General features: G+C 36.7%; 1 protein-coding gene across 1 annotated transcript; it reads right to left on the bottom strand.

The window, feature by feature from the left end:
* Window positions 1–737: 737 nt before the first annotated feature.
* LOC103521338 lies at window positions 738–19,405 on the bottom strand. Its single transcript, XM_026832076.1, has 11 exons — window positions 18,822–19,405; window positions 18,086–18,286; window positions 16,749–17,917; window positions 14,915–15,650; window positions 14,518–14,722; window positions 6,819–7,428; window positions 6,274–6,557; window positions 5,482–5,946; window positions 4,101–4,524; window positions 3,517–3,710; window positions 738–769 (listed from the first exon to the last, which is right to left on the bottom strand). Exons 1-11 carry the CDS (start codon window positions 19,047–19,049, stop codon window positions 738–740), a joined length of 4,548 nt encoding a protein of 1,515 aa, XP_026687877.1. The 5' UTR covers window positions 19,050–19,405.
* Window positions 19,406–21,468: the final 2,063 nt, after the last annotated feature.

Here is a 21,468-nt window from a genome sequence, read left to right as displayed (position 1 = left end):
TCAAAAAATTTAGCGTAGTATATTAAGCGGGGAACGACATTTGTGACAAGCATTTATGCTTAACACAATTAAAATTCCTTACCTCATTTATAAACGCATAGAAAGACAAAGACTGAGACGGTTTGGACATATGACAGACGACACCGAAGCGAATACAATAGCCCGTCCACTATACCTTTTTTTATTACTATCGTAATAATAAAGGAAGGACGGGCTAAAACCTGAGAATCACAGACGACACCGAAGCGAATACAATAGCCCGTCCACTATACCTTTTTTTTATTACTATCGTAATAATAAAGGAAGGACGGGCTAAAACCTGAGAATCCCCCCCCCTCTCTTTTCATATCCGCGCTTAGCCTAACCAACCTGAATCCTTCACAGGTCAATTGCTTGCGAGGTATTTTAACCTAATCAAATTTAATCAAACCTAATCAAAAGTAATCCCGAATCAACATTTTTCCTTATCTAGTTTTTGTATTGAACGCGTCAGTACTTTTACCACATATCATTCCCTAACATCTTTTACAAAAATAAAAATATAGGAAATTGTACAAAATTCAAAGGAGAGTTTAGTCGTTTTGTACTGAATTATTTTTCGACATGAAATATCTACAGACGATTTTATTAAAAGTTAAGGTAAAAGGGTAAAACCAGAAGGGGAGGGTGAGAAAAATAAAAGGAGAAAGTTAGAAGAAAGAAGGACAAGATGGTCACTTGTAATGCTCACTATTTTGTCAGCCCAGAACAGAGCACTGTTGTAGGAATGCTGGAACAAAATATACACGGGAATGTAGAAAGAATTCGGAAAAAAAGTTAAGGTAAAAGGGTAAAACCAGAAGGGGAGGGTGAGAAAAATAAAAGGAGAAAGTTAGAAGAAAGAAGGACAAGATGGAAAAAGGTTAGGGACCAGTGTCGACTTATCATTCGTTTACCCACCTTCAAGCTAAAAGGAATTCAATTTTTAATAAAACTTTACTTTTAATGTTTATAATTCTGTTCACAATACAATTATGGTTAAACATTCCCCACAAAGGGGGACATGATTTTCTATCGGTGTGATTTCTCAATACTGGGTGGCATCAGAATTCTTCATCCAATTCTGATTTTCTAGCCTAGATAGCTTGGTTGGTAAGCGGTAGTCCGCGCTCCCGGGGCTTCGCACGGCTGTGCATGCGGTCGCGCTTCGCGCTCTTTGTTTACAATCTGATGCGCGCTCCCGGGGCTTCGCGGTGTTGACCATAGGGTCGCGCTTCGCGCTCCCTATCGATCGCGTCAAGGGTGGGGGGTAAAAAATTTGGGTTTTTTTTTTTTTTTTTTTTTTTTTTTTTTTTTTAACAATCACAAAATATAGTCTAAGTCTAATAGATAGAGGAGGTCCACCTTGCAATAATTAGAACAAAAGATTTTTTTCATAGGATCGTTAGATATGGTGGGGGAAGTTTAATACTAAAATTGAGACCTCAAGAGTTAAGAGGAGAACTTCGGCGGAAAAACCGCCAGAAAACGGCCGAAATTTCGCACTTTTTTCAGTTTTTCGCTTATAACTCCTAAACCATGCGTCCTACGCAATTTTTGATGGGAAGTACACAAAATTTTCTACATGATGGTATTGATGGTGTGGTCAAACTTTGCTTTATGTTCATTTATAGTGCAGTTACAGCAGCCTGTAGGTCGAGTAGGTGGCCGAAAAATGGTCGGAATTTTTTTTTTTTTTCAAAGTTAAAAAATTTTCCTAGCCAGGATTGTTAGGTATGCTGAGGTGAGTGTGGGACCAAATTTTCGACCTCGAAATCCCAGGGGATAACTTTTGGGGTGCAAAAACCTCGAAAAAAGTGCATACTTATGGCACTTTTTTCAGTTTTCCGCCTGTAACTCCTAAACCACGCCCTTAATGTAAAAAGTAAAAATCTACGTATAAAGTTGAGAAAATTTCCTACAAAATTCAGTGGTCACAAAGGATTTTACGTAAAGCGAAGCTTTTTTAATTAACCATTGAATTTTATGTTTTAAACAAACAAAAATTAGGGTAAACGATTTTATTCTCTGAGGTCAGGTTGTCAGATAACATGAAGTGATTGTAAAAACAAAGTTGGGACCTCCAAATCTGAGGGGAGAACTCTTGGTGGCCAAAAAACCGCCGAAAATTGGTTTTTTCGCGGTTTTTCGGCCATCAAAAGTTCTCCCCTCAGATTTGGAAGTCTCAAATTTGTTTTTACAATGGTACCTGACAATCTCAAAGAATAAACTCTTGTTTAAAATCATCAGGAACTACAAAATCTCTCTTGTTTAGAATCATCAGGAACTGCAAAATCTCTTTTGTTTAGAATCATCAGGAACTGCAAAATCTCTTTTGTTTAGAATCATCAGGAACTGCAAAATCTCTCCTGTTTAGAATCATCAGGAACTACAAAATCTCTCTTGTTTAGAATCATCAGGATCTTCAAAATCTCTCTTGTTTAGAATCATCAGGAACTGCAAAATCTCTTTTGTTTAGAATCATCAGGAACTGCAAAATCTCTCCTGTTTAGAATCATCAGGAACTGCAAAATCTCTCTTGTTTAGAATCAACAGGAACTTCAAAATCTCTCTAGTTTAGGATCATCAGGAACTTCAAAATCTCTCTTGTTTAGAATCATCAGGAACTTCAAAATCTCTCTAGTTTAGGATCATCAGGAACTGCAAAATCTCTCTTGTTTTAGAATCATCAGGAACTGCAAAATCTCTCTTGTTAAGAATCATCAGGAACTTCCAAATCTTTCTTGTTTAGAATCATCAGGAACTTCAAAATCTCTCTCATTTCATTTCAGGTGCCTATGAAATTACCGCAGTATACAAGTTCAACACGTTCATCGCCGATGGGGAGAGTGTGAAATATCTCAACACGTGCACTGTGGCTTCACTTCAGGAAAACGACCGGGGTCTTCCCTTGTTCATGACTCAGCCCAGGTACCATAGTGTCTGTGGATACTTACATTATGGCTCAGCCCAGGTACCATAGTGTCTGTGGATACTTACATTATCACTCAGCCCAGGTACCATAGTGTCTGTGGATACTTACATTGTGACTCAGTCCAGGTACCATAGTGTCTGTGGATACTTACATTATGACTCAGTCCAGGTACCATAGTGTCTGTGGATACTTACATTATGGCTCAGCCCAGGTACCATAGTGTCTGTGGATAGGTGGATACTTACATTGTGACTCAGCCCAGGTACCATAGTGTCTGTGGATAGGTGGATACTTACATTGTGACTCAGCGTCTTAGATTCCGTTCTTTTCATTATCATCTCATCTAGTGTTTTTTGTCCATCACTATAAGATCTACGATGTAGCTGCTTTATTCCTTATGCAATAGAAGAACAAGAAGAAAGAGATTACAGGCAGATGGGTTTGGTCCCCTTTAGCAAGTTCTTCTTCAATGGCATGGACAACGTAGCTTTTGATGGAAGCATAGCTTGTCTCTTGTTGTTCATCACATATAGAGAGATCATCTTGGAAATCTTTGAATTTACAGACGTTTCTGTAGAGGATTTTTTCAAACAGACTGGCACAGATATCTTCAGCTATGGAAATGGCATGTGTGCAGTCATTGTGAGACGTTTTACTCATGGCCTCATAAGTGTCGTTTGGAACCTCGGTGATTTCTTTGCTCTTTTGGATCAAGTACCAGAACAAGTCCTCTTGTTTACTTATTTGTAAACTGTACCTCTGAACTATATACTGAAGTTAATTTCAGTTATCCATTGGGAAAGACCTTGCTTAGACTGCGGGAGTAAAGGGACTAAACAAGGTATATGCTATTCTACTTCACTTCGTGAGGAAGACAGCGGCGATATTAGTTACGTTGAGTGCACCAGTCCACAATAGATCACTGAAGTTAAGAAACATTGCACGTGATTGGAATCCGGATGGGTGACCATTTGGGCAATCCCGTACTGCTGGCTTTTCCTGACCCCACTCAGCCTGGGTGAGATATCGGGAGTACCTACCTTAGGGGGGTAACTTTAATTTTGAAAAATCTAAATTTGAAAAGCAATTAGATACATGGTCGTATTTACGCAAACCAAAGATGTATCGGACACAAGTATTTTGCAACCTTTGCACTTTGGTCTGTAGCTCCTTAGTCATACCAATGTAGACATTGTCAGCATACTCGATAATCGGGAGTATTAAAGTGGAGCATACCAATTTCCGAACATTGAAGGGGAGTATTCTCCTCAAAAGATTGAGTGAGTGAAAGGAGAAGAAACATTTCTTGGTGACATTGTTAATATGTGACTCCCATGAGAGCGTCGAGTCTATTATAACACCAAGATTTTTCACGTTATTGGAGTACGGAATGGTTGTCCCATTAAAGCTCAACTGACCTGTGGTCAAATCCACACGAGGCAAGCGTTTCTCAGAACCAACAACAATAGCTTGGAATTTGTTGGGATTAGGTAGAATTCCGTGGGCCCCAGTCCAAATACGAATGTATTCAAGGTCATCATTCAACAGTCTTACAGCGGACACAAAGTCACCTTCAAGAAAATGAACATAAAGCTGAAGATCATCTGCATAAAGATGACAATTACTCCTGATACCTGAAGTGATACTGTTGATGAATAACGAGAATAGGAGGGGCCCTAGAACACTGCCTTGTGGGACACCAGAAGTACAATCCAACCAGTCGGAAAGCTCTCCATCTTTCCCTTTGACACGCTTCTTTTTTTTCTTTTTCGTTCGAGAAATTCGATTAGAGTGAAAGAATATTCTAAAAAAAGCTGAAGAATTTGGCACAGATCAATATTCATAAACAGATAACACGGTGTAATGTGCAGAAAGAAATCTACAAATTGATTTGTAGCCCAGGATATCCTGACATTTGGGGATTCTGGGGTGTTCATTATCAGAAGATCTGATGTGATTATTAAATCAGTTTGGATGTGATTATTAAGCTGGCTCAGGTGGTCATCTAATAGGCTAGAGTACTAAACGTTTTAATCAGGGCCAGAAACAGGGGGAGTTATTTCAGAGGGTCGTCCTACAATATAATTATGTAGGTACAATTCTGAAAGGTAAAGAAAGAAGAAAATCGAAAAAGGGGACATGACTGGATGACAAGACCAATCTTTTGAGAAAAAGAATGTCTGGAACGAGAATCTTTCGTGATATCAATATCAATAGAGTGGATCGATGGCCCTATTTATACCAATATGAACCTAAACCTTCGAGACATCTTCAAAAGTTATACATGGCACAGAAGGACCTAAACCTAAACCCCTTCCCAAGTTCCGGTCCTTGTCTATTTTGATCATCGCTCTATTTATTTTGGTGTTTATTTTATCGATTCCAGTTTCTTCTTCTTCTTCTTCTTCTTCTTCTTCTTCTTCTTCTTCTAAATCGTGTCTGTCGCCTAGACTGTGTGTTTTTTTTTCACTCAATTTCAAGCTTGTTTGGATTTATTTGGTTGGAGAAAATTATCCATTTTACACGACATCGCATCGTCTGTTGATGTCTCACACTGACATCCATTGGTAGAAGAAATCTATCACACTCCGCTTTGTTACGAGTGATCGTACTGAATCTGATAACTAGATGAATATATTTCTGTACCACACACATACTATGGCAGGAATTGTTCACATAGATACAGAAAGTCGTGTGATATTCGGTAACATTACAACCGGTCGTTCTCCTTATGAAATGCGAGAACTCTTCTGTGCCATAGTTGATGGAAAATGTCACACCTCTCGAGGTTTCGTCCTCAAACGTGACAAGATTTGGCTCGATGTGGACATATTTCTCAAAGTGTTTGCACAGGCGTACGTTGGAGTGTTCGTTGTTGGGATACTGCTGTTTAGCGTAACAACCGCTACAGATGCCATGGTTAATGTTTATCATGTGGAAGTTACTTGCGCTGGTTATGTTTCTCAATAATAGCTCAAAGATGACGTCTTTTCCTGAAAAAATCATGTCAGTGTTAAAAGATGAAACACTTGAATAGATTTCTCCAAATGTAAGGCCTTTTCAAACATAATGGCTTGGCTGAGAGCCATCCGTCGAGCAGAAAGCATGTACATTAGGGGCAGCAGAAGGAGGTGGAGATTCGTATAATCTAACCCATCTTTCAGGGCAGTTGTCCATATGCCCGTACACCTAAGCCTCACATTGGGCTTTTTGTGTATGCCATGCATGGAGTTAAGGAGGTGAAGAAATGAGGAAAGTTTGTTGGGATTTGAAGATGTACCAGTCAGTTTTTAACAAGAATGTTCCTAATTCATCCATACCTGCTTCAAAATTTGGTAAGTTAAATGTATGGTCCAGTCTCGTGATTTCTTTAGGTTTCAACTTTTCGTTCAGACTGGGAATTTTCAGAAAATCAAAATAGTAGTCATAGCTACTGTAACATTTGCTACCACCGTTTTTGCTCAGATTGACATCTACTATTTCTACATAGCTATCGAAACAGTTGTATTGTATGGATAGCAGATCTATACATCGTGTTTCGTCATACTTCAATTCAGAGGTGATGTCTAACTCGTTTTCTAATGTGAATAGTTGTATGTTCAACCTGAAATACAGATATCATTGATAGAATACATATTATTGATTTAGAGAGTTTCAAATTCCGACTGGAGGAGATAAGTTACATGATTCAATCATTAATACATCTAAATAATTGATTTGGTTTGTTTCAGTGTTTCCAATGTAGTACAGATACAGAAATACATAAACTTGCAAATGAAGAGCGAAATTATTGCTTAGGGCAATCTCTACCATTCAACCCTGGTCAATCACTACCAGGTATCACACTTACCAGTCATTCACTTACCTGCATTGCCCACTAGTGAATGGATGATAAACGAATTCTATGATTTTATATTCATTAGGACCAAGCATATCTATAGTTGGATACAGAATAATGAAATCATTTCGTAAAGATCCCAATCTTTTGAAACTAGAGGATGCTGCCAAACCATCAACATATTTGATTTTAGTTAGTTCATTACTAGTTTCAGATTTTTCAATATTGTTTGTACTCTCTTCTTTAGGTATAGAAATTGCCGCAACATTACTTTTATGCAAGTCTGTATTATCTTTCACGAGGTCCAACTTTCTGACTAAATCTTCATAATTTCGAATGCTTTCACTATTGACAAGGATTATTTTATTTTTCTTTTGACATGACTTTATTGTGTTGTTATTGCTTTCATAGGTTCCATTCGTATCAAGACTGGTTGAATATTGGCTGTCCATTTTGTCAAGATTATATTCGTCTATCTTTTGACCATCGCTTTCTATTGTACATCGCAAAAGAAAGTTCACCCTACTTGTTTGTATATTTTGAATTTGAAAAAATCCTTCAATATGAAATTGAGATTGAACTTGGCCCAAATCCATGTGTTCTGGTTCACACAATATTTCACATTCGACTGAATTTCCTGTGGGGACAAAATAAAATTGATAATTACCTACCTACGTGATTAATTGTGAAATTAATTGTGAAATTTATTTTCCAGACTTTGTTTCTTAGTGCTGATACAATGCTGGTGAGACTTGGATCCTTAAATGTCCTACTTCTCCAGATATTGATTTAGAGAGTTTCAAATTCCGACTGGAGGAGATAAGTTACATGATTCAATCATTAATACATCTAAATAATTGATTTGGTTTGTTTCAGTGTTTCCAATGTAGTACAGATACAGAAATACATAAACTTGCAAATGAAGAGCGAAATTATTGCTTAGGGCAATCTCTACCATTCAACCCTGGTCAATCACTACCAGGTATCACACTTACCAGTCATTCACTTACCTGCATTGCCCACTAGTGAATGGATGATAAACGAATTCTATGATTTTATATTCATTAGGACCAAGCACATCTATAGTTGGATACAGAATAATGAAATCATTTCGTAAAGATCCCAATCTTTTGAAACTAGAGGATGCTGCCAAACCATCAACATATTTGATTTTAGTTAGTTCATTACTAGTTTCAGATTTTTCAATATTGTTTGTACTCTCTTCTTTAGGTATAGAAATTGCCGCAACATTACTTTTATGCAAGTCTGTATTATCTTTCACGAGGTCCAACTTATATTAAACTTTGCACAGACAGCTTTTTTTCATTCCGATCTGGCTCTTCTCCTCAAGGTACAATTTTGTTTCTAAATCGGATCTCCAGAGCAGATTTCACCATTTATTTCAGATACTTCTGCCTTTATGGTCGATAGTTGAAAGTGATGTTCTTCAAGGATTTTCATAGGCATTTCGCGAATTCCCAAATTCTCCTTTTTCGTTTTCTTTTTCATATTGCCATTTTTTTTTTTTTTTTTCACCATTTCACCATTTATTTCAGATACTTCTGCCTTTATGGTCGATAGTTGAAAGTGATGTTCTTCAAGGATTTTCATAGGCATTCCGCGAATTCCCAAATTCTCCTTTTTCGTTTTCTTTTTCATATTGCCATTTTTTTTTCTTTACACACTTTCGCTTTTCATCATTTGATTTGTTCTGTTTTCCTCTAGGTAGGTAAGTATTTCTCAGTTTTATTCTAGGACTCTAGGTGTTTGATAAATTCCCTCTTTTTTTATAGCAAATCATGAAGCGATCAACATTACTCACCACTTATCACATCATAAAGAAGGCAGAACAAGTAGGTATTAGTTTCTCATTATTCTCATTCTTGTGTATTCTTACATGTTCTTCTAGGACCTACTCTAGAGCTAGAACCTAGTTCTATTTACCGATAATGGTCGTAATGAGCGTGTATTTTTCTCGACCTTGTACATATGTATCTCCTAAGTACTCCCGGCTATTAAACCCTGGACAGCGTGCACTAATTATAGTAAAAATTAACGGAGCACGAAAACAACACAGCATGTTGTGTTAGACCAAGTACCAAGTGCCTGAAATGCCAGACACACAGGTTACAAGGCAAATACCGACTAGGATGCTAATTTATACGAGGTCTTCACAGTTTTAATAGTTCTACCAGGTTGTTCTACCAGACACTGTGCAAACAGTGCAAAAAGGTTGACTAGACATTGTAGCAAAAATACCAACACTCAAACACACCGTCTCGTCTGAAACAATCCAAATACGCATTTGAGGAAAAAGCTGAGTTATGGAAGATAAAATCAAACCTTGAGGTCTCTATCAAATGTGATTCTGTCTGTTTTGAACTACGTCAAATTGTCAAATGCTGATCTTAGAGTCTAATCCCATTGATAACAGAATCAACAACAACTAAGTAAGAGAACTGAAGACATTGTCCTCTCCACAAAGATGGAAATTGTGAAAGAGATCAAATTGAAAAGGAGCATGAACGTCAAATAAAGGAAACAAAAATAAGAAAACAGGAAGGAACTGGAAGTTTGTGAAAAACTATCAAATACACAAGAAAAAAACTACCAAATACAGAAAAAATAGACAACAATATGAATGCCAATAAAGAAATTCAAGCAGACAATAGCGAAACTAATGTGTTTGGAGAAAAAGTCAATGGAGAAGTCATAGAAGTCAAAGGAGGAATAAACACAATAGTTAACAACAGGTAGCGAGTGCAATAAACAGGTGAAAGATCAACCAAATGTACACAAGGTGATATCAAATGAATCCTAGAAAAAATCTAATCTAATGATTCCTAGAAGAAATCTAATCATTTCCATGCAAGGGGAAACAAGAAAAGAACATAAATAAGGAACTTTTTGTAACATTAGAGATACGTATATAAACTTCACCCAACTAGGTTGTTTGCCCCTACACATAAGCCTCAGAGTGGGCTTTTTGTGTTCGGAATAATATTAGGAAAACAAAATAGATTTAAAGGAAGAAATAAAGAAGAATGAAACGAAGGGAAGGAGAAAGAAAAACAAGAAGAATAAGAGGAAAGAAGGAGGAGAAAAATCAGACAAATTTTCAAAAGAACTCGTCGGAACTTTACACCCTGTATGCAAAACACGAAACATTGTCCATCTTTAAATCATTCTGCAGATTTGTTGATTTTTTACTGTTTCGGATCCTGACTATAGTGGAGTGAAATGAAAGAATTGGTTGAAACTGTGTCAGATTTTGACGTTATCTTTCTATTAGGTGGATTTTGATATTGAAATAGTATAGCTTGTTCAAGTATTTGAATAAATACATACATGCAAAACAATAACTTGAGAACGTGAGCATTCAATCGTTCAAATGGTTTATCAAAAAATCATTTGTAAATACATAATTATCATCAAACAATATGGCAAAGTCAAATCTTTCTAAATTGCTTTATTGGACCTTTTCTTCATTGGACCTTTTCTCCAAAAGAAACATCCATTCTTTTTACAGCCACCACTAGAGTCTCTCACCAAACTGTTGTTATGTCTTCTTGTACACTGATCAAGGAGACAAGATTTCTCTCTTTTCAATCCGAGAGTCTCTTCGTGAATTAATTAACAAAATACAAAAAAATATCTGGAAATAAATAATACATTTTGTTTAATTGATTTGAATATATTATGGTGTTCATTTGGTCTGCCGATGTTATCTTCTGCAATGTCATTGACAGTGTTGATAATTCTTTAAAAGCTTTCTGACTTGGACAGTTTGGTGTCGTCGGATTTATCTCTTCTTAATTCTTCTGACAGTGTTGATAATTCTTTAAAAGCTTTCTGACTTGGACAGTTTGGTGTCGTCGGATTTATCTCTTCTTAATTCTTCTTGACAGTGTTGATAATTCTTTAAAAGCTTTCTGACTTGGACAGTTTGGTGTCGTCGGATTTATCTCTTCTTAATTCTTCTTCTTTTTTTTTTCTTTTCTAAATCCACATTTTTCTTCGTCTTATTTGTCTTCTTCTTCTTCTTCTTCTTCTTTTTATCTTCTTCTTCTCTTTCGACTTCCTGGAATTCAAACTAAAAGTTCCACTTTAAGGCGCTATTACACCGAGGTAAGGCAATATGAAGCATACTGTAATAAAGCAACCTTCAAGTCAACATGTAACCTGCCCAAAAGACCATATCAATCCACCATCAATATCTTTCAAGCATGTTGCATTTTGGCTCGTATTGACCGTAGCGCCGAATGAGATGATTTAGCATGCTTCACTGCAGCATGCTACTATTGCTTCAGCGTAATTTCGCCTTTAGACCATGTATAGTGGACAAGGAGTATTAAGGATGCAGTGTATAATATTAAGGATGCAGTGTTTGGAAGTGCAAAGTCATGGACATGAAGTCAGGACTTGGGACTGTCACGACTTTTAAGTTTCTTCCCAACTTAATTTAGATTTGGAATCTGCATGACTCGATGACTCAGCTGCCGAGAGCACAGTGTGGTATTTTATCATCGTCCAACATCACAGGGTGACTCGCGAGTTATGAAACTTGAAGCTTTGCTACAGAAATTTTCAGTTTTGAAATACCTACAACTTGCGGAACGTGGTAGGCATTGTTTGGGATTTCGGACATTATTGACCGTTTCAGGGTGTACTTTGTTGTATTTCCTCTTGTTTACTTATTTGTAAACTTTACCTTTAAGTTAATTTCAGTTATCCATTGGGAAAGCCAAATCCATGTGTTCTGGTTCACACAATATTTCACATTCGACTGAATTTCCTGTGGGGACAAAATAAAATTGATAATTACCTACCTACGTGATTAATTGTGAAATTAATTGTGAAATTTATTTTCCAGACTTTGTTTCTTAGTGCTGATACAATGCTGGTGAGACTTGGATCCTTAAATGTCCTACTTCTCCAGACTATATAAAGAACGATATCTTTAAATAGGCACAACTATTTTTCTTGAAGATTGTCTTGCAATCTGAGCTCACGGTAGTGCGTCAGGCCAAGTTCCAATTAAGACTTACCTCTTAATAGGAAAAACATTTCAGGCATTTGAACGTCACTCAGAAAACAGGTTGGTTTACATTTCAGAAATTGACTGTATTCTTGACATTGTCTGGGATGGAATGTACATCGGATTTCAACGAATTGATTGGAAAATAGAGGTCCATTAGTTCTGTCCAATGAGAATACGTTTTCAGAGTATGGCCATGAGTCAACGTTGTTTATCTGTAAGGTAAAGAAACTACAGTACGTTGTTGTGCAAAGTAAACAGATCATCCTTTAACAAAAGAAGGAAGGTCCAAGTTTAAATTTGATCATTCTTGACATTGTCTGGGATGGAATGTACATCGGATTTCAACGAATTGATTGGAAAATAGAGGTCCATTAGTTCTGTCCAATGAGAAAACGTTTTCAGAGTATGGCCATGAGTCAACGTTGTTTATCTGTAAGGTAAAGAAACTACAGTAGGTTGTTGTGCAAAGTAAACACATCATCCTTTAACAAAAGAAGGAAGTTCCAAGTTCAAATTCTTGTTTATCTGTAAGGTAAAGAAACTACAGTAGGTTGTTGTGCAAAGTAAACAGATCATCCTTTAACAAAAGAAGGAAGTTCCAAGTTTAAATTTTTGTTTATCTGTAAGGTAAAGAAACTACAGTAGGTTGTTGTGCAAAGTAAACAGATCATCCTTTAACAAAAGAAGGAAGTTCCAAGTTCAAATTCGATCTTTTTTTACATTTAGGTAGCCCGTTTGTATCGCGAAAAGTCGGAAATTCTCTAATGCAACGGTTTTATTGAAACTTGCCAAAAACGTCCTTTGTAACTTACCAGTTCGAATTCATACAGGATAGTATGTTGAGAAGGATTATAGAAAGGTATATTGACACTAATACAACAGCCCGGATGTATATGGGGGAATGTAACCACATTATAGTCAGTGATGTCATTATCCCAACAAGGTGGCTTTATATTGCTCTCAATATTTCTCATTTGATTTTCGAAAACTGACGCCACTTTATAATTCAGAGGTGATGTCTAACTCGTTTTCTAATGTGAATAGTTGTATGTTCAACCTGAAATACAGATATCATTGATAGAATACATATTATTGATTTAGAGAGTTTCAAATTCCGACTGGAGGAGATAAGTTACATGATTCAATCATTAATACATCTAAATAATTGATTTGGTTTGTTTCAGTGTTTCCAATGTAGTACAGAGACTGGAGGAGATAAGTTACATGATTCAATCATTAATACATCTAAATAATTGATTTGGTTTGTTTCAGTGTTTCCAATGTAGTACAGAAATACATAAACTTGCAAATGAAGAGCGAAATTATTGCTTAGGGCAATCTCTACCATTCAACCCTGGTCAATCACTACCAGGTATACTTGCAAATGAAGAGCGAAATTATTGCTTAGGGCAATCTCTACCATTCAACCCTGGTCAATCACTACCAGGTATCACACTTACCAGTCATTCACTTACCTGCATTGCCCACTAGTGAATGGATGATAAACGAATTCTATGATTTTATATTCATTAGGACCAAGCATATCTATAGTTGGATACAGAATAATGAAATCATTTCGTAAAGATCCCAATCTTTTGAAACTAGAGGATGCTGCCAAACCATCAACATATTTGATTGTAGTTAGTTCATTACTAGTTTCAGATTTTTCATTATTGTTTGTACTCTCTTCTTTAGGTCTAGAAATCGCCGCAACATTACTTTTATGCAAGTCTGTATTATCTTTCATGAGGTCCAACATTCTGACTAAATCTTCATAATTTCGAATGCTTTCACTATTGACAAGGATTATTTTATTTTTCTTTTGACATGTCTTTATTGTGTTGTTATTGCTTTCATAAGTTCCATTCGTATCAAGACTGGTTGAATATTGGCTGTCCATTTTATCAAGATTATATTCGTCTATCTTTTGACCATCGCTTTCTATTGTACATCGCAAAAGAAAGTTCAATCTACTAGTTTGTAAATTTCGTAACATATCAGAAACATAAACATAATGTATCAGCGTTTTTGAAACAACACCGCCCAACAACCATTTGATAAACTAATTTTTCCCCCTAAATTGTAGGTCCCTAACCCTGTCTAGGTCTAGATACCGATAGCTATTAGTGTATTAGGTATTATTATTAAGTATTTTTTAGTTATTAAAATTTGTGGTGTTATCGGAATTCCGTCACTAAAAACAAGAGAATTGCGTCAGGATTTCAATGTAAACACCTCACTGGCGGAAATGTCCCAATCCTGAGCTAGGCTCTTTTGTTTTTTGTAAATGTAAATGCAGTTTCTTTGTGTTATTATGTCACAACTTTGGTGCTCACTGCAGCATTGTAGGATTTTTCCAATATCTCAATAATCCTAAAATCCAATGTTTACCTACCATGCTGGCACCGGTCGCTATGCGCATTATATTACATAGCTACTCATTTTCCTCACGAGGCTGAGTGGGCCCCGCAACAGCCAGTCACGGTATCAATCATTTGCATGATACAAATTTCTTGACCCCGCCGGGAATCGAACCCGGGTCTCCCGCGTGCAAGGCGAGCGCAGTGACCACTACGCCATGGGAGCTGACAATATCTTTAAATAGGCACAACTATTTTTCTCGAAGATTGTCTTGTAATCTGAGCTCACGGTAGTGCGTCAGGCCAAGTTCCAGTTAAGACTTACCTCTCAATAGGAAAAACATTTCAGGCATTTGAACGTCACTCAGAAAACAGGTTGGTTTACATTTCAGAAATTGACTGTATTCTTGACATTGTCTGGGATGGAATGTACATCGGATTTCAACGAATTGATTGGAAAATAGAGGTCCATTAGTTCTGTCCAATGAGAAAACGTTTTCAGAGTATGGCCATGAGTCAACGTTGTTTATCTGTAAGGTAAAGAAACTACAGTAGGTTGTTGTGCAAAGTAAACAGATCATCCTTTAACAAAAGAAGGAAGTTCCAAGTTTAAATTTGATCTTTTTTTACATTTAGGTAGCCCGTTTGTATTGCGAAAAGTCGGAAATTCTCTAATGCAACGGTTTTATTGAAACTTGCCAAAAACGTCCTTTGTAACTTACCAGTTCGAATTCATACAGGATAGTATGTTGAGAAGGATTATAGAAAGGTATATTGACACTAATACAACAGCCCGGATGTATATGGGGGAATGTAACCACATTATAGTCAGTGATGTCATTATCCCAACAAGGTGGCTTTATATTGCTCTCAATATTTCTCATTTGATTTTCGAAAACTGACGCCACTTTACTGGCAAACAAACTTTTACTTGCTACCGTTTTATAGAGAGAGATTTTATTCACATCAACTTTGGGAGGTAAAGAACTCCTGGGAGTAGTATGTTGATTTTCCACAAAGATTTCCTGTTCCTCTAGTACAGGTTCACATTGCTCAGGTATTATATTCCTTTCATCCATAAGGCACTTTGGTAGACTCAGTTGTACATCGTCATCAGAATAAATTGCAAACGATTTCTTTTCGTTATAAATGGCGTCAGTATTTAGACAGATTGTAAAATTTTGCTTCACCCAAGACACGGGCAGTGATTTTTTTACTTTCAGAAATGCATAGATGATGTGAAAATTTTCTTGATTTTTATTATATTTAATATAATTGCATTTTGGATGCGTTTCAAAATCATAATATTTACCTTTAATTTCATCTATTGAATAGAGTAAAGGTAGAAAGCCACAGTTCTTAATTAAGATACTCGAGTATGCCATTGATGTTTGTTTGTTATTGTTCAAAAGAAACTGAAATATGAGTTGTTCTTGATTTATGCTGTATTTTGGAATCCTGTAATGACTGGGTGTTTTGTTTGTCTAGTACTCTAGTGTCTAAAGCTTTCCTAAGTTTACCTATGGTTTGTATATTGGGTTTAGGGCACGCATAAATGCGATACTCCTCAATATTGAGCTCCCTGTAGGTCACTCCACCACCAGAACCTCTTCTTCTTCTTCTTCTTCTTCTTCTTCTTTATCTTCTTCTTCTTCTCTTTCGACTTCTTCCAATTTCTTCTCGAGTTGTGGGTTTTATTTAATTTGTTGTCTCTGATGTCTTTCTTACCACTTTGAGTGTTCGGGAGGAGATGGCTGATAATTAATCTGCTAGCCACCCAGATGATCGCATTTATATCTTTGTCTGCTAATGCCAATGTTTTTGTTCTCGTCTATACCTGGCTTGCGTGATTGGAATCCGGATGGGTGACCATTTGGGCAATCCCGTACTGCTGGCTTTTCCTGACCCCACTCAGCCTGGGTGAGATATCGGGCGGGAGTACCTACCTTAGGGGAGTAGCTTTAATTTTGAAAATTCTAAATTTGAAAAGCAATTAACCAAGGTTTTTAAACTTTAAATCAGCTATTTACTGAGGACCTATCCTTTTAAAATATCATAGAAATAATCATTGATCATGCCAAATGCATTGCTCTTTCTTATACGGGCGTTGTCTTCGTCAACTAAGCCATCTTGGTCACTCTCATCATCAGAATCTTCATCACTATCATCCAGTGTTTGGTCCCCTTTAGCAAGTTCTTCTTCAATGGCATGGACAACGTAGCTTTTGATGGAAGCATAGCTTGTCTCTTGTTGTTCATCACACATAGAGAGATCATCTTGGAAATCTTTGAATTTACAGACATCCACATTTTTCTTCGTCTTATTTGTCTTCTTCTTCTTCTATACTTTTTCTTTCTCCTCTTCTGTAGGTACCTATAACCAATCATCAATAATCAAGAGCTGGATAATATTTTTGAAAGTCATGGACCAGGCATAATATACCTGAGTTTATGAAAGTTTTGTCAGGCATAATATACATTAGATTATATACTTTACAAAAGTCCTGTTCGTATAAATAGTTCACAGGACAATGTAATGACTGGGTGTTTTGGAATCCAACTATGGCCATTGCTGAAACTATGTGCACATAATTTTATGTATGATGAATATGGTAAGAAATAATTCAGCCTTTGGTTTCGTTTTTCATATTTTCCCTGATTTAGTTCAATGTTAATTCTTTGGTCTCCATAGTATACGGTGCAATCTAATTTTGATACTTGAAATCTTTCCTGTACATCAGGTGTATATTCTACATTGAACACTGCATAGCTATGTTCATCAATGAAGGCAGACATTGGATCAATAGTGAATCGATTGGAAATGTCCTTATTCCAAATCACAAACAGGTCTATGTTTAACTTGTTTTTAACAACAAATTGTTTCTTATTAGCATATTTGTTTAGATTTAATATGTTGGGTTGAATTGATGTAAAGTATTGTTCAGCATCTAAGTGGAAAAAGTTTTCTAGTACTGACACACATTCAACAAGATTCTGAGAGTCATGGAGCTCCTGAACATCTTCAAAAGTTTTTAAAAATGAGAAATTCGTATCAGAAGTTTCTGCTTCATCATTTACATTATCTTCGGCTGCTCTTACTTTTAGGAAATCATGAAAGTGATCCATGGAATCTATATGTTCAATATTGTACTTTATATGATAACATGCATAAATATCTACCATGAGAGGTTCATGATCCAAGACGGAAATATAAACACGTTTATAGTAATATTCGCTCACAAATCGATCTAATTTCAGGCTTATAGTTAAACTAATTGAAGACATTGGTTTCAAGATCTCACATGAACAGTTGAATTGGATTGGGCAGTTTGAATCGTCAGTATTAATTTGTATGTATGCTGATTTTTTCATCGAGTCATTAAATATTTTCAACGACTTTTTTTGTGAACTTTGAAGTTTGATTATCTGTTTATTGGCGTATACTTTGGGCGACATACATACTCCTGACAAGTTCAGTTTTATTGCTTTTTTAATGTGTTTAATCATTTTATTTCGCTTTTCACACACTTGTAGAGTTACGATGTTTAGTTTAATCTCTTCTAACTTATTGATCAGGTTATGTTTAATGGTTTTGTCTGAAGCTTTAGGAGTAGAATTCTTAGACCAAGTAACTTTGGTCTTTTTGCTTCTGTTCCGATTATTTACAAAAGACTTTACTTCCGAACTTTCCTGTTCCTCAATGTTGTCACTCCAACTGAAATCATCCTATGGATAAAAATAGAATCGTTAATATCATGACATATTTTTTAAGAAGTTTCACAGCTCTTAACATTGTACAAAATCATCATTGAAATCCCAACTTTTACGAAATCTATTCGTAAACTTTGAAATTACTTTTATAAAAGTTAAAGTACCTACCTATTACAAACTTACCAATATTTGAAAAGAAAGTTCGTAGTAATCATAGTGATAACAATTGAGCAGTTTGCAGTAGAATTTCAATTTGACATCATGGCTTCCGCCAGCAAGCAATGTGAAATTCCGCTCCTCATTTTCGGTCTCAATGTAGAATTTGCTAAGTGCTTCCTCTTTCGCTTCTCCAAGCTGAAATTTCGCAATGGTGAAGAGGAAAATCTGGAAAATGGGAAGTGGAATAAATGGAATGGTACACCATACGATGTCATTTTCACAAAGCCCAAGAGATACCTAGGTGTAACTCTGTCCAATTGAAAATATGCAAATCTCAGTCATTTCAACCAGTGAAGACACACAACTGTCAAAAAGAACTGAGGAAAAGTCAAGAAGGATTAGGTAATATGCGGTACTCAAAAGCACGAAAAACTCCAAAAAAGGGATATTTATGTAATTGAACCTTCTTTTCACGCAAATTATACGATGTCATTTTCACAAAGCCCAAGAGATACCTAGGTGTAACTCTGTCCAATTGAAAATATGCAAATCTCAGTCATTTTAACCAGTGAAGACACACAACTGTCAAAAAGAACTGAGGAAAAGTCAAGAAGGATTAATATGCGGTACTCAAAAGCACGAAAAAACTCCAAAAAAGGGATATTTATGTAATTGAACCTTCTTTTCACGCAAATGCAAAAGGAAGGTCATAATGTCTTTCAACTATGAGTCAATCAAGCCAAGTATCTCTTTAGCTTACTTGTTCAGTATCATTTACAATGGTGACGGTTTTCTCATGTTTTGTATTCGTTCCATTAACATCTCCAAAATTAATGTCCACATCCACACTCGTCTGAAACGAGCAGTGGATGAGTTCCACTAATCTACTACATAAGATTTTCGTGTGTTTGGGAGTAACAGGATTGTTATCCAGAGTCTTTTCTATTGCGGCCATATGCTCGACTTTGTTTAAACTATTGGGAAACATTTCGTCCTCTTTGTAAGTTCACTGATTGCTTTTTTAGTTATTACTTTTTCGACTTCACTGCTTGCCTTTTCAAATTTATTGATTGCTTTTCAAAGTTCACCTCTTGGTTTTTCAATGTTTTGTTAAGTACAGTGCATAGTTCTTGAGTTCAATTTCAGTGTTTGTTATTTTTTGTTCGATGACTTCCAAGTCATTCTTTCGGGGTTAGTTTTAGGTCCTCGACTTGGGCTCTGTTTAGCTTGTCAACATCGCGACATTGTCCACAGACAAAGGCATTTGATAGGAAAGGTGAAGACTTTCCAATGACTTTGAGCTTTAGCTTTCCAATATTGGACCGCGGGTGATTTTAAAATTCACGTGCTCTCACTAAAATGTATAAACTGGTTTCAATTTCCACTTGCTAGCCTATTTAGCTTGGAAGGTAGCGCGTTTGCTTCGTAAGCTCTTGGTCGAGGGTTCGAGTCCGTTCCGGGCCGAACTTTAACCTAAACGGAGAATAGAGGCAGAGGATCATCTCGCGGAAAGGCTGGCTTTCTCCTATCCTGTCCTCCTTATCTCTTCGATTTCACGTTCTTACAGTTCCCTCTATCAGACCTTTTCAAGAACAAAGCACACATCTTAAATACCCCGATACCTGCTTACTATCTTAAATACCTCGATACCTGCTTACTATTTCCGTTCCTCCTAATCCGGAACAAATCCAAACAACCAACATGCAATCCCATGTTCACAAGATAAGAAATCACCAAAGCTATTTACTCAATGCAAGATATTCAGTACATCTATTAGATCTTGTTCATTTAAACCCAATTGCCTCTATAATCCGGAACAAATCCAAACAACCAACATGCAATCCCATGTTCACAAGATAAGAAATCACCAAAGCTATTTACTCAATGCAAGATATCCAGTACATCTATTAGATCTTGTTCATTTAAACCCAATTGCCACTACAAATATTTGTCGCGATGGTAAATATTGAACCTGAGCAAATATAGCAAGAGTATTTACCGAGCCAAACAGTGATACCTACACAAATAGTGATACTATTGATACTAAGTAGTGATATATGTTCACAAGATAAGAAATCACCAAAGCTATTTACTCAATGCAAGATATTCAGTACATCTATTAGATCTTGTTCATTTAAACCCAATAGCCACTGTACAAATATTTGTCGCGATGGTAAATATTGAACCTGAGCAAATATAGCAAGAGTATTTACCGAGCCAAACAGTGATACAACCTACACAAATAGTGATACTATTGATACTAAGTAGTGATACCAAGACAAAATCGGTGCTGAAACCAATCGACACAGATATTATTGACAAAGTAGACAAGCACTTCAATCAGAGGCGAATACAGGCATAACCCCTGTACTATCTGAAAGAAATGAAAAATAGTAACACTCCTCGTAAAACACTAATGTAGTAATGTGGTATTCGACCATTGTTATACAAAAGGGAGTTTTCACCTAAAGTGACACCCACAATTTCGGTGAGAGACCATGGAAAGTAAAGTAAGTGACTGTATTCTCGGGCCTTAGACCAGCCACTCACTATCAGGTAGACCTGACTATTACACCTGATCAGGTACAACTGACGAGCACACTAACTATCAAGTAGACCTGACAGCTACGGCTGAAAAGGTCGGTCTTAGAGACCATGGAAAGTAAAGTAAGTGACTGTATTCTCGGGCCTTAGACCAGCCACTCACTATCAGGTAGACCTGACTATTACACCTGACGAGCACACTAACTGTCAAATAGACCTGACAGGTACGGCTGAAAAGGTCGGTCTGTCAGGTATAACTGATACCTGCTGAGCATTGATCTCACACAGTTCTTCTTCTTTTTCTTCGCCTTTTCCCGTGTACAGACGGGGTCGGCGTTTTTCGTCAGTCCTCAATCAGCCCTAAGGTGATCGCTTTTGGGCTGACATTTGGTTTTGGCTACAGAATTTTACGAGGGGATGCCCTTCGCACTCAACCTTTGCTATTTCTTTAGCAAAGAAAATTCAGGCTGGTATACTCACTGTTTATAGTCCCCCAGCCAGACTAAGCTGGTCTATTCCCTGTTTAACGTCCCCCAGCCAGACAATCGTCCCCCAGCCAGACACACTATCAGGTAGAATTGACTATCAGGTATCAGGTATACTTGACACCTGATCAGGTCTACCTGATAATGAGTGGCTGGCCTTAGTATGTATTTTACATCACAATTCCCCCCCCTCCAAAAGCTCTTCTTGTTGAGTCACCCCGTATAGGAGTTCAATATTTAGAAATATTCTTGCCTCATATATTTTTCTGATTATAAATTATAGCCACGATCTTACCGATGTTTTTTACCCATCTCATCATCATACTTAGATCCCCGTGGCTCATTAAATTCTCATTATTATTCGTATATTATAGCTAT

The sequence above is a fragment of the Diaphorina citri genome, unplaced genomic scaffold (genome assembly GCF_000475195.1).
Source record: "Diaphorina citri unplaced genomic scaffold, Diaci psyllid genome assembly version 1.1 scaffold74, whole genome shotgun sequence".
NCBI classification, from domain to species: Eukaryota; Metazoa; Arthropoda; class Insecta; order Hemiptera; family Psyllidae; genus Diaphorina; species Diaphorina citri.
Note: the sequence above shows the minus strand (reverse complement) of the source record. Positions and strands in the feature narration are given on the sequence as shown.

What these genes read in the sequence shown, in the direction of transcription:
- LOC103521338 (XM_026832076.1), bottom strand. Translation starts at nt 19,049, where the DNA reads ATGTTTCCCAATAGTTTAAACAAAGTCGAGCATATGGCCGCAATAGAA. An exon ending in TTCAGCAATGGCCATAGTTG is followed by an intron (nt 15,651 to 16,748) that starts GATTCCAAAACA and finishes CAGTCATTACAG; the next exon opens with GATTCCAAAATACAGCATAA. An exon ending in CTTACCAAATTTTGAAGCAG is followed by an intron (nt 5,947 to 6,273) that starts GTATGGATGAAT and finishes TGATTTTTTCAG; the next exon opens with GAAAAGACGTCATCTTTGAG.